The following is a 14,504-nucleotide window of genomic DNA, read 5'->3' on the forward strand; positions in this document are numbered from 1 at the left end:
GTTGTCCGCTATTTAGCTCTTAGCTAGTCCTTGTGGGAATAGCTTTGGTTTTTTCACCCTCTTTTTTCCACATCATGGCCTCCAAAGAAGAAAAAAGCGATGTGACGTCTTTTATCAATTGTTGGTCCAGCCAAAAGAAAAGCAATTACCATGGAAACAAAGCTAGACATCATAAAAAGTTCACAGAAAGGTGACACCGACAAACATCGGCAAAGACTTGGGCTTCAGTCGGACAGCATCGTATTTTTTTATTTTTATTTTAACTCTTTGACCGCCATAAACGTTTAAAAACGTTCAGTATAATCCTAGGATAGGCCGCCATAGACGTCAATTGATGTCTACTATGTTTTTTTTATGGAAACGGGTGGAGGAAAGCCTTGGGCAGCTGTGCTCCAAGTATCAAGCCGATCGGGTTACTATAATGAGTATTCCTGGCCGCTGTGATGAGTCTTTTGGACAAGATCGGGTAGGAGACATCAGTAGAAGGAGAGAGGCTGAGCTAGAGTGTTGAGGGGGAGCGAATGGCTAACTTGGCTAAGGGAGTCAAAAAGGCTACAGATGGCAATCAGCTCACGCTTGATCCTTATTTTCAAAGCTCAAAAGCATCGACCAGTGCTCAAGAGCACAGTGATGACGGGGTTAAGTCATAGTTGAAGCAGTGACGCGGCCGTTTCGACCACGTCCTAAGGCCCCACCGGCTAGCGATGCTAATAACGTCCAAAGGCCCCACCGGCTTGCGATGCTAACACCGGAGAAAAGTGGTGCACAACCGAGCACGTCTGCACAGATGACGTTTCATCGGACGATGATGACTACTATGGGTCCGATGCAAGACAGTCTTGGACAGTCTTCCAAAGAACGTGAAGGTAAGCGCTAACATGCTAAGAGATTGCTAGTAAGATTACTTTTCGGGCGATCTGCTAGCAGCGTGTGTAAATGTGCTGATATACACTAAAACATCTATTACCTATACAAACGTGAATGTATATTTTATAGATCGTGCTCACAGCAACGTCCGACCGCTGGTTCTACAACAAAGCAAGGTAAAAAAAAAACACAAAAAAAAACGTTTTAAATACACCGCAACAATAAAAGTAAAGTCTTTCGGATAGTATTGTAATTGTATATGTTTCTTTCAGCTCCTCCTCATAGGGCACAAAGTGACCCTTCTCACAGTGAGCAGAACAAAGGTAAAAAGAAAAAAAAAAAGAGATTCTCCACAGCACTAATAAAATATTTGATGGTAAACGTCCTCTATAATTTACAGAATGTGCATCAACCAATACATCCAAGAAAAAAAGGTAAACATGCACACACACACACATTGCATCACAGTGCTCTAAAATAATATATGATATTGAAATGTATATTTGCAGATCCCAAAGATTCTGGCTGGCTTGAAGTTGATGAATTCGGCTGGCAGCCAACCATCTTCCCCTTTGCTGCAAAACCAGGACCAAGGGATGCTGCAGCAGAGCTGAATTCCCACCTGCCAGCTACATCCTGGAGCTCTTCATCACGGATGAACTTCTCCAGCACATCGTTCATCATACAAACCTCTACGCAAATCAGTTCATGCAGAAGCAGACTGACAAAAACTGTTGCGCACATGTAAATAGTTTGCAAAGAGTTTTCCAAATTGTTTGTTCGCATTGCTACTGTTGCATGAAAATAAACTGTTATTTTGCAATCAAAAAACACTTTTTTTTATTGTTGGAGTAGTGTTTTATAGAAGTTTAGGTGTTTGTAGAATCACTCATGCAAAAAAAAGTGCCAAATTCACTAGAGTGCATGCAACATCGTTTCACAAAAAGCTTGATTTCTCCGTATTTTGGAAGAAAATAGAGGATTTGGGTGAAACGAAGCTGTTTTCTATTGTTGATTACTGAAGATCCGAATAAGGTAGAAACAAACTTTTTTTTTTTTAGATGAAAGATGAGACTTCAATCTTTCATTTGGTAGTATCCGCGTTTCCATAGTCCTAACACAACATTTTCTGTGGAGCTTGAAAGATCGGTAAAATTCTGTAAATCAGCTGGCACCATGGGGTTACCTTTTCCGAAAATGGCTGGCAGTCAAAGAGTTAATGTATTTTCGATTTTTTTATGCAAATTATTTTGATGTAAATATTGACTTTAATGGGGAAGTTCGACTCAAGTCGGAATTCGGGTTAGCTCGCGTAGGAATGGAACGCCGACGTAACTCAAGGACTCCCTGTATTTAAAGGTTAAACTAGTAGGTGGTACATTGTTTTACAGGTCTATTTATATGATGAACAAAAACGTTCTCTAAAGGTGGTGATATCAATCTCTTTGTCAACTCTCACCTCCGTGCACCACGAGGGCCCTCCGCCCGCTAAACGGGGGCCCGTTCAGGCACATCCTCCGGGCAGCGAGCTCATTTCCTGCTCCATCGCCTGGCAGATGACTCCCAGGACGGCCCCTTAAGAGGCGTGTGATTGGGCCGGGCGCAGGTCCAAGAGCGCACTCGCAGCCTGTCCCCCCCCCCATACACAACAACAACAACACGAGTAAACGTCAGCATTTGTTTGCAAAAAAAAGTCTTTCCATCACTGCACTTTTGTAACACGTTGATAAATCATTTAAGACAGAGGTATTTGCATATCGCGTTTCCTGTCTCATTATGATAATTGCCCCTCCCCGTCACGCTAATTTGAGCGTCCATCACTCAGCCAGTCACTTTTGGCCGTGCCTGAAATAGCTCAGCATCTGCTCCCGCACCTCCCCGCAGGATTAGGACACAGTGCAGCGCCACCTACAGACTGAATGTTCTGTTTCTTCAAAATGTATCTTATTATATTTCATTTCCACTCTCAAGCATGACGAAGGGTCCTTTGTCGTTCTTCCATTTTAACTTTATGGTGGAGATACATTGAGATCATTTAAAAAAAAAATGGTTTGATGACAAACCAAACTGTCTCTGCTTCTGAAATATATTAAAACATGTGTGAAAAAATGTGCAAGCAAGATGAATCTTGCAATGAAAATCTCCTAATGGCTGATCTGAAAAATTGGTTGAGATGTCTCCGGGCTAAAAAAGTGTGACGTGTCACATAAGCCGCTAATAGGCTTAATTTCCCTGACAGGTAACCTACATACGGCTCTGCTTCTCACACTCACATCATCATCATTGTCTACATTTATTACTATTCTTATGTTATACAACCAGGGTGGTTGAACTCATTTCATTTGTGGGCTTTTTGATTGTTTTGCTTACAGATGCGGTAATGGTTGATTAACTCATTCAAAACCAAAACGATATTTATGTTTTTTTTAATAGTTTGTCCTTTACTCCCCAAAACGTATTTATATGTTAGTTAGTTAGTTAGTTTGTTTTATGCTAGAGCATACAGAAGGCTTTGATACAGCATCAGACATGAAGCGGTTGCTTGAAGCAATGGTAGTTATTACAAAAACGGCCACTTGGTAAATACTGCACGGGGGGGTTGGGGGCTGCCGATTTTTTGCAATGTAGCTTGCCTGCGAGGTGACTGATGATGAGGGAAGGAGGGCGGAAGATTATTTACGCGCTCTGCACGAATGGAGTTCACGTCTGGCCAACTATTGTGTACGAGCAGCATTCACCAAAGCTGCGGGATGGACCGCATCACCAGCCTCTTGAATAATAAAAGCAGTTAAGGATGAATTTGGCTAATATCGACGACGACACGCATGAAGTGCCACGCAAGCTGCGGCCGAGCTGGCAACTGTGCTAGCTAAGCATTTAGCTTATATAGCAATAAAAGTAGCTTTGTTCAAATTCTTGAAAGAAGATGATCTTTGGAAAATGTGATTTCTCTAAAAAAAAAAAAAAAAAAAAAAAAAATCAAGCCTGAGGGTTTGCTGTCAAGCAAAGACGCAACCTGCTGTAAGTCAATGCACAGGAGTTTCGCCCCAACCTAACACAACAATGACAAATAGTTATGTTATAACTAGGGATGTTCGATTCCACTTTTTTTCAGACCGATACCGATACTTAGACCCTCAGTACTCAATGATACCGATACCAACTGCCGATACCAGTAGTACATTTTGACGAATAAAAAAAAAAATCACTAAAAGATATTTTTAAACAAATATATTTCCTTTAATTTTGACAAAAAAAACAAAAACAAAAAACAGCACAGTCACTCTTCAATAGTCTTAACGCTCAAAATAAAACACAAAAATGCTCTTTTAGTTCAAGATTCACATTTTTGAAGTATTTCCAAACCGGTGAAGTTTTGGTGAAAAACTGCTGCAAGCTAGCGCCAGTTACAGGCAAGGAGGACTCACTTAACGTCTTCCCCTTCTGCCATCGGTCGCTTGTACTCGTCTGCATCACGAGTACTTGAGTACTTGAAAAAAGCGAGCTGATACTTCCGCCGAAAAGGCAAACAACTTCAGGCGGAAGGATCAGCTAGCTGGCTGCAGTGCGTCGGTTAGCGTTCTACAGGGCGCCGCGCAGTGATACGAACGAACAGAAAAGTAGTGGCTGGCGGTAATGGCGTCTGACTTTATTCAGAAAAGAGTATTGTGATGGAAATGTATCACGCTTTTGAAAACAAATAGTTTTTAGAAGAAAAACGCTTTATTTCCGAGACCCCAGCCAGCTTGCTGGACTATTTTCCTCTCGTCCAACGCCGAACCAGAACTGGTGTCACCGAACGCTGTCAGGGGTAAGTCAGTGCTGATCGCACACACGAGAAGTGAGGATCAAATTGAGATTCATGTTAAAAAAGCCGAACGATCCCTATAAGTACAACAAGTACAAGTCTCCGGGAAGAGTAGAAAGTACAAATTCAATTCCTGTCCTGAAAGTAAACGGCTTCTGCAAATCTCTTCAACTCAACACTTGGTCTCATCTGGATATCTTCCATGTTACAAGACCTGCGCAGGTGTGGCGAGATGACCCCGCAATTAATTCACAGGAAAATGCCTTGTACTTTTCTGCTAATCTGCCAAAATCCCCCTGGTTGGTTGTGCAGGAGCAAAAAGGACAACGGCGGACAAGAGACGCTCGCTCTGCTGATCCTTTTGTTGCACAACGTGTGTAATGTGCTCCAAATAAATCCAACAAGTCAAAGTGGAGTGATTTGAGGCCTGCCTGGCAAACCGACAGAAAGATATGAAATGAACACTTGACTGTACTTTCAAAAGGGGCGTCATGTCCGACAAGTTCAGACAACTACAAAATGGCGATAAAACAATAACAAACAAAACTAGAGCTGCGAGCAGCTATAAAGGGCCCTCGCAGCCCGGGCCACGTTGGGGTACTTGCACGTTGGGGTACTCGCACATTGGGGTACTGGCACATTAGGAGCAAAATTTCTTTGAACATGGCATGATAAACCTTTACATGTGAATTTTTTTTGCCAGGTGTGATGTGTGTGACAAGCTCAATGTGTTTTGGTGATTGTCAAGATCTGCAAAAATCAGCTTCCTTTTTTATTTTGAGGGAATGAGTTGACCTGACTGTTTTTTTTTTGTGCAAAAGTATATATACCCATCATCGCTTGTACTCATTGCACAATGTTGCTTTTATTGTCCATAGAGGCGATAAAAAAAAATGAAACTGAATAAAAAAAGTACAGATGTTTGGATCGGTCTGATACCAGTGAACATCTTGAGTAGTGGAAAGTAAAAGAATATTCATAAATGACTTAGTTATAACACTTACGAGTTCACAAATTTTGTTCAAAATACCGTAAGTGGGATTGTTTTTGTTTGACTAGGTGGCGCTGTATTTATAACTGAATTTCGTCATAGAGATACCTTCAGGCCTTGACTATAAATATACATGTCAAGTTTGGGATTTTTTGAAGCATGTACCGGGGAGTTATTCAGCATATCCTTCATTCACGATACTGCTTTTAACGTCAATAGAGGCTATCAAAAATAAATAAAACTAAATAAAAAATATGTATGTTTGGATAGGTCTGATGCTAGTGAACGTTTTGAGTGGTGGAAAGTAAAAGAATATTCATAAATGACTTAGTTATCATGCTGAGAATGAGTTTACAATTTTTGTAAAAATACCGTAAGTGGGGTATTTTTTTTTTCTGCCTCAAGGGCTTGGTGTTGCTGCATATATAACTGAATGTTGTCATAGAGATACCTTCAGGACTTGATGATAAACATACATGTCAAGTTTGGGATTTTTTGGAGCATGTACCGGGGAGTTATCAAGAATATCATTTTTCAGTGCGAAACGTGTTTACAATTTTTGTAAAAATACCGTAAGTGGGGTATTTTTTTTCATGCCTCAAGGGCTAGGTGGCGCTGCATATATAACTGAATGTTGTCATAGAGATAGCTTCAGGCCTTGACTATAAACATACATGTCAAGTTTGGGATTTTTTGGAGCATGTACCGGGAAGTTATTAAGCATATCCTTTTTCAGTGCGAAACACAAATTTTGATGCCCCGCCTTCATCATATAGTATTTCGAAAAGTCAAGATTTTTCCCCCTGTCGTTGGCTCAGGTCTTGACATGGTCCAGGTCAAGTCTTAACTCAGTCGGATGAAACGTGTAGGAGAAGTGGGCAAAAGTCTGCCCCCTGTAAATGTGCAAAATCGTCAAAAATGGGACATTCAAAAATTCGTAGCTCACTTCCTGTTCATTTTAGCATATGGGTCCAAGAGACTTTTTTGTAGGTCTTGGGCTCCCTCATACACTTAAAAATATTCGTCGTTCTTGCTTAAACGTACAACCGGGGCTGCTTCGTTAAAAATTTCTAGGGGGCGCTATTGAGTCATTTTTGTAAAAATAGCACAATCAACAATAAAATATTGCTCATTTTACCAGGCCAGATGTGTGTGCCAAGTTTCATGAGTTTCTGTGCATGTTTAGACCCTCAAAACTGGCGTTGTTTTCTTGGCGAACAGCGCTTAGCCACGCCCACAGCGATTCGCGAAAACTCACAAACTTCGTGTTGTGACATCATAAAGGCCGAAACCCTCATCTGAGCAAATATGAGGTCGGTCCAGTTAACGTGTTTGGAGAAAAACGTAGAAGAAAATTCGTAAGAAAAAAAATTGCCACTAGGTGGCGCTATCAGTTAGATGAAATATAAGTTTGTAGATGTCTTTAGGGCTGGACTCTCATCAAATGTGTGAAATTTTGAGAAGATGGGATCATCTCGGTCAAGTTAATGCTGCTTTTATTTTCACGAAAAATCTTCAGACTTTGCGTCACCGTAGCGGCCACGCCCTTTGGCGAAAAGTTACAATATTCGGTGTGGGGCATGATCAACATCTTAAGGCTTTTCTGACCAATTTTCAACTGGATCCCTTCAACGAGCTCAGCGCAGTAGCTAAAAACGTAAAGTATGACAATTATTGTTACCACTAGGTGGCGCTACATGGATAACTGAATTTGATCATATAGATGTTTTCAGGCCGTGACTATTAAGTTGCCTGAGAAGTTTGAGATTTTTTGGAGCTTGAACATGGGAGTTATTAAGCATTTGCTCTTTCTGGACAAATGAAATTTTAAAGGTAATATTTGATGCCCCGCCCCCGTCATATAGTATTTCGAAAAGGCAAGATTTTTTGCCCAGTTGTTCTCTCAGGTCTTGAGATGATAAATGCGAAGTTTGAAGTCAATTGGATGAAAAATGTTTGCAAAGGGGGAAAAAGCATGACCACAGTGAATGTGCCAAAATAGGCCAAAATTGGACATTAAAAAATTCATAGCTCACTTCCTGTACATTTTAGCTCCATTGTCCCAATAGACTTTTTTGTGCGTCTCGGGGTGCTACACGTGCCTGCCAATTTTCGTTGCTCTAGCTCAAACGTGCCGGGCTTGGTTTTTATTTTTCTACGCTAGGGGGCGCTATCGAGTCGCATTGTTATGACGACTTCATAATATCAAATTTTTCGCCGGGCCTGAGGAGTGTGCAAAGTTTGGTGAGTTTTCGTGAATGTTTAGGTACCCAAAATCAACCCAACCCAATAGGGACCTCGCAGCGGTAGCTGCTCGGGCCCTAATAATAATTTTTACAAAAACAATAGGGACCTCGCAGCGGTCGCTGCTCGGGCCCTAATAATAATAATAATTCGAACGAAAAACAATAGGGATCTCGCAGCGGTCGCTGCTCGGGCCCTAACTAGACTAAGCGATTTCTGGAGAAATTGCATGGGAATGCTGAAAGCTGAATGCTAATAGCTGAATGCTAAGCTGAATGCTAATAGCTGAATGCTAATGAAGGAAATAGAAAGATAAATTATGTGAAAATTACATAGTAATTAACTATTAATTACTAGTAATAGTATTATTATTATTATTATTATTATTAGTAGTAGTAGTAGTAGAAACAGTAGTAGTATTACTAGTAATTATTAAGTAGTACTTAACACCTTTCCCCCCAAGCAGGGGCGAAATGATCTCATTACCTAACAAACCCAGAGAGGGGCCTTTTGGCACTGCACATTTGTATTAATTTAATCATTCACGTATTAGCATCCACCTATCATTTGCGAATGCATACCAAGGACAGTGTGGTTGACAAACAATCAGTTACAAAGTACCAAATACAGAAGCAGCAAATACAGAAGTTTTAACGATGTGGTGGCTCTCGTTAACAGGCAGAATCTAGGCAGAATTTAATTGGCAAATTAAGATTAAAATATTCTATGTACCTAGACCATATTTGTTTAAATCTTGATACTTGATTTTTATTTAAGGCAGAGATTTTTTCCATTGAGATATAATTTATTAGTGGGTTTAACCAGTAGTCGATATTTAGAGATTGTTTATTTTTCCAATTGACAAGGATTATTTTTTTGAGCAATAGTAAGGGCTATAAGTATAGATTGAGATTGTTTACACGGTAGCTCAGTTATTGTTAAGTCACCTAGTAAACACAATCTTGGAGATAAAGGAAGCCTACAGTTTAATATATCAGAGAGCTTTTCCAAGACTTTAGTCCAGAAATACAGCACTGGAGTACATGACCATAGAGCATGAAGATAAGTATCGGCAGTATTTTGTGAGCACTGGAGACAAATGTCGGAGTCAGAGACTCCCATTTTTTTCATCATATATTGTGTAATATATGTTCTATTAAGTATCTTATCTTGGATAAGTTGCAAATTTGTATGTTTTGTCATTTTAAATACATTTTCACAGATTTGGGTCCAAAAGTCTGGTTCCGGAACTATAGACAAGTCTTTTTCCCATTTTAAAGTCTGTAAATACGTTTTATCTGTGTATAAAAATAATTTATATATTTTTGATATTTTTGTTGTTGTTATTGGAGAAAGCTTTATAATATCTTCAGCTAAGACAGGCAGTTGGAGCGTATCCTGAAGTGTTGGGATTTGTTTATTGACCATATTTTTAACTTGCAGATAATGTAAGAAATTTCCGTTTTTTATTTCATATTTTTGGACCAAGTTTGTATACGATATAAACTTATCTGAGAAAAGATGATGAAGGCGTGTAATTCCTTTCTGCTCCCATAAGCTTAAATGGAACAACTGATTATTGAGTTGAAAGTCGGGGTTATGCCAAATGGGAAAAAGCCCACAGGGCGCCAATTGGGAGTTTGTAATTTCTAATGCCTTCCACCAGGCAGTCAGGGTGGCGGCTATAATTGGATTTTTAAAACAATTATGTCGTTTTATCGATTTTGTAATAAAGAGTAAATCTAACAGTCTAAGGTTATTACAATCCTTCTGCTCCAATTCCAACCAACAGTTAGTATCTCTGTTGGGTTGTGTCCATAGCACAAGATATTGTAGTTGATTAGCTATATAGTAGTACATAAAGTTTGGTGCCTCTAAACTTCTTTTAGATTTACTTTCCTGAAGAGTAGAGAGACTAATTTTTGCTTTTTTTTTTTCAAGTCTAACGCCTGCCCGAAATATTTCAAAGCCCCATTGAGTTGAATGGCCGGTCTACCAGGGGTCCAAATCCTCCTATTGGTTTGAATGGCCGGACCACCAGGAGTATCAACCTCCCATTGAGTTGAATGTGCCCCATACATTTCAATGGGCTGGGTTACCAGGGGTGAAGTACCGTGGGCCACCGTCGGGGGGCGCTGCGGATAGGGTACCCGGGTCCCCTTTCTGGCACTTTTGCACCCAAACCACATAAGGTACGGGGTACAATATCAGAAGGGTCCCATTTCAAACGACGCACCTCCAGGGTCAAACAAGGGAGGCTCGCCACACTTATGTCTGACAAAGAAAAGGTTCGGGGCGGCCTCCTCGGGCAGACGGCCCCCTCCCCTGCCTGGCCTGGTTGTCAGATATTTTTCCAAGTCTGACGCCTGCCCGAAATATTTCAAAGTCCCACGCCTACCCGAAATATTTCAAAACCCCATTGAGTTGAACAGGCCCGATATATTTCAATGGGCTGGGTTACCAGGGGTGCAGTACCGTGGGCCACCGTCGGGGGGCGCTGCAGATAGGATACCTGGGTCCCCTTTCTGGCACTTTTGCATCCAAACTGCATAAGGTACGGGGTACGATTTCAGAAGGGTCCCATTTCAGGGCACGCACCTCCAGGGTCAAACAAGGGAGGCTCGCCACACTTATGTCTAACAAAGAGGAGGTTCGGGGCGGCCTCCTCGGGAATGGTTGTCAGATTTTTTTCCAAGTCTGACGCCTCCCTGAAATATTTCAAAGCCCCATTGAGTTGAATGGCAGGGCTACCAGGGGTCCGAATCCTCCCATTGGTTGAATGGCTGGGATACCAGGAGTGCCAATGCCACCCCCTTTGAGATTAATGGCCGGGAAACCAGGAGTATAAATCTCCCATTGAGTTGAATGGGCCCCATACATTTCAATGGGCTGAGTTACCAGGGGTGCAGTACCGCGGGCCACCATCGGTGGATGCTGCAGATAGGGTACCCGGGTCCCCTTTCTGGCACTTTTGCACCCAAACCGCAGAAGGTACGGGGTACGATTTCAGAAGGGTCCCATTTCAGACGAGGCACCACCATGGTCGAAAAAAGGGAGGCTCGCCACACTTATGTCTAACAAAGAGTAGGTTCGGGGCGGCCTCCTCGGGACTGGTTGTCAGATTTTTTTTTCCAAGTCTGACGCCTGCCCACAGTATTTCAAAGCCCCATTGATTTGAATGGCAGGGCTACCAGGGGTCCGAATCCTCCCATTGGTTTGAATGGCCGGGCTACCAGGAGTGCCAATCCCCCCCACATTGAGTTGAATGGCCGGGCCACCAGGAGTATCAATCAACCATTGAGTTGAATGGGCCCCATATTTGCTGGGCTACCAGAGGTGCAATACCGCGGGCCACCGTCGGAGGGCGCTGCAGATAGGGTACCCAGGTCCCCTTTTTGGCACTTTTGCACCCAAACCGCATAAGGCACATGGTACGATTTCAGAAGGGTCCCATTTCAGACGAGGCACCTCCAGGCTCGAACAAGGGAGGCTCGCTACACTTATGTCTGACAAAGAGGAGGTTGGGGGCGGCCTCCTCGGGACTGGTTGTCAGATTTTTTTTTCCAAGTCTGACGCCTGCCCGTAATAATTCAAAGTCCCACGCCTGCCAGAAATATTTCAAAACCCCATTGAGTTGAATGGCCAGGCTACCAGGAGTATCAATCTCCCATTGAGTTGAAGGGGGCCCATACTTTTCACTGGGCTGGGTTACCAGAGGTGCAATACCGTGGGCCACCGTCGGAGGGCGCTGCAGATAGGGTACCCGGGTCCCCTTTCTGGCACTTTTGCACCCAAACCGCATCAGGTACAAGGTACGATTTCAGAAGGGTCCCATTTCAGACGAGGCACCTCCAGGCTCGAACAAGGGAGGCTCGCCACAATTATGTCTGACAAAGAGGAGGTTCGGGGCGGCCTCCTCGGGACTGGTTGTCAGATTTTTTTTCCAAGTCTGATGCCTGCCCGAAATATTTCACAGTCCCACGCCAACCCGAAATATTTCAAAACCCCATTGAGTTGAATGGCCAGGTTACCAGGAGTATCAATCTCCCATTGAGTTGAATGGTCCCTATAGTTTTCACTTGGCTGGGTTACCAGAGGTGCAATACCACGGGCCACCGTCGGAGGGCGCTACAGATAGGGTACCCGGGTCCCCTTTCTAGCACTTTTGCACCCAAACCGCATCAGGTACAAGGAATGATTTCAGAAGGGTCCCATTTCAGACGCCACACCTCCGGGGTCAAACAAGGGGGGGATTCTCACTCCTGGTAGCCCGGCCATTCAAACCAATGGGGGGATTCGGACCCCTGGTAGCCCGGCCATTCAACTCAATAGGGGGGTTGGCACTCCTGGTAGCCCGGCCATTCAAACCAATGGGGGGATTCGGAGCCCTGGTAGCCCGGCCATTCTACTCAATGGGGGGATTCGTAGTCCTGGTAGCCTGGCCATTCAAACTAATGGGGGATTCGGACCCCTGGGAGCCCGGCCATTCAACTCAATTGGGGCGATTGGCACTCCTGGTAGCCCGACCATTCAAACCAATGGGGGGATTCGGATCCCTGGTAGCCCGGCCATTCAACTTAATGGGGGGGATTGGCATTCCTGGTAGCCCGGCCATTCAACTCAATGGGGGATTGGTACTCCTGGTAGCCCGGCCATTCAACTCAATGGGGGAATTCGCACTCCTGGTAACCCGGCCATTCAAACCAATGGGGGGATTCGGACCCCTGGGAGCCCGGCCATTCAACACAATGGGGGGGATTGGCACTCCTGGTAGCCCGGCCATTCAAACCTATTGGAGGATTCGGACCCCTGGTTGCCCGGCCATTCAACTCAATGAGGGATTCTCACTCCTGGTAATCCGGCCATTCAACTCAATGTGGGATTCTCATTCCTGGTAACCCGGCCATTCAACTCAATGGAGGATTCTCACTCCTGGTAGCCCGGCCATTCAAACCAATGGGGGGATTCGGAGCCCTGGTAACCCGGCCATTAAACTCAATGGGGGGATTGGCACTCCTGGTAGCTCGGCCATTCAACTCAATGGGGGATTGGTACTCCTGGTAGCCCGGCCATTCAACTCAATGGGGAAATTCTCACTCCTGGTAGCCCAGCCATTCAAATCAATGGGGGGGATTCGGACTCCTGGTAGCCCGGCCATTCAACTCAATGGGGGAATTCGCACTCCTGGTATCCCGGCCATTCAAACCAATGGGGGGATTCGGACCCCTGGTAGCCCGGCCATTCAACTCAATGGGGGGGATTGGCACTCCTGGTAGCCCGGCCATTCAAACCTATTGGAGGATTCGGACCCCTGGTTGCCCGGCCATTCAACTCAATGAGGGATTCTCACTCCTGGGAATCCGGCCATTCAACTCAATGGGGGATTCTCATTCCTGGTAACCCGGCCATTCAACTCAATGGGGGATTCTCACTCCTGGTAGCACGGCCATTCAACTCAATGCGGGATTCTCACTCCTTGTAGCCCGGCCATTCAAACCAATGGGGGGATTCGGACCCCTGGTAACCCGGCCATTCAACTCAATGGGGGGATTGGCACTCCTGGTAGCCCGGCCATTCAACTCAATGGGGGATTGGTACTCCTGGTAGCCCGGCCATTCAACTCAATGGGGAAATTCTCACTCCTGGTAGCCCGTCCATTCAAATCAATGGGGGGGGATTCGGACCCCTTGTAGCCCGGCCATTCAACTCAATGGGGGGATTGGCACTCCTGGTCGCCCGGCCAGTCAAACCAATGGGGGGATTCGGACCCCTGGTAGCCCGGCAATTCAACTCAATTGGCGGATTGGCACTCCTGGTAGCCCGACCATTCAAACTAATGGGGGATTCGGACCCCTGGGAGCCCGGCCATTCAACTCAATTGGGGCGATTGGCACTCCTGGTAGCCCGACCATTCAAACCAATGGGGGGATTTGGACCCCTGGTAGCCCGGCCATTCAACTCAATGGGGGGGATTGGCACTCCCGGTAGCCCGGCCATTCAACTCAATGGGGGATTGGTACTCCTTGGAGCCCAGCGATTCAACTCAATTGTTGCATTCTCACTCCTGGTAGCCCGGTGTTCCGACAAACCAGCATACCCGTCGAAGTAGCATACCTCACACATCTGCGCACGCGCTACGCATGCGCAGTAGGCAATTACATCATCACGCTGTCGAACTCGTCGGAGCAGCATACCTCGGCTGACAAGTAAGTAAAAGTATGCAATAACTGATAATTAGGGCCCGAGCAGCGGCGGCGGCGGTGCCGCTGCGAGGCCCTATTGTTTTTCAAGGAATTCTTATTAGGGCCCGAGCAGCGACCGCTACGAGGTCCCTATTGTTCCTGAAGGAATTCTTATTATTATTAGGGCCCGAGCAGCGACCGCTGCGAGGTCCCTATTGTTCCTGAAGGAATTCTTATTATTATTAGGGCCTGAGCAGCGGCGGCACCGGCGGCGGTGCCGCTGCGAGGCCCTATTGTTTTTGTAGGAATTCTTCTTATTATTCTTATTCTTATTAGGGCCCGAGCAGCGGCGCCGTCGGTGCCGCTGTGAGGCCCTATTGTTTTTGTAGGAATTCTTCTTATTATTAGGGCC

The 14,504-nt window shown here is 44.7% G+C and overlaps 1 protein-coding gene across 1 annotated transcript; it reads left to right on the plus strand.

The window, feature by feature from the left end:
• The first annotated feature begins 203 nt into the window (after window positions 1-203).
• Window positions 204-2,447, plus strand: LOC144009796 (uncharacterized). The gene is made up of 6 exons (XM_077509678.1): window positions 204-866; window positions 997-1,043; window positions 1,140-1,190; window positions 1,268-1,301; window positions 1,377-1,600; window positions 2,295-2,447. Exons 1-6 carry the CDS (start codon window positions 740-742, stop codon window positions 2,445-2,447), a joined length of 636 nt encoding a protein of 211 aa, XP_077365804.1. The 5' UTR covers window positions 204-739.
• Window positions 2,448-14,504: the final 12,057 nt, after the last annotated feature.

Source organism: Festucalex cinctus, chromosome 20, assembly GCF_051991245.1.
Source record: "Festucalex cinctus isolate MCC-2025b chromosome 20, RoL_Fcin_1.0, whole genome shotgun sequence".
Taxonomy (NCBI): Eukaryota; Metazoa; Chordata; class Actinopteri; order Syngnathiformes; family Syngnathidae; genus Festucalex; species Festucalex cinctus.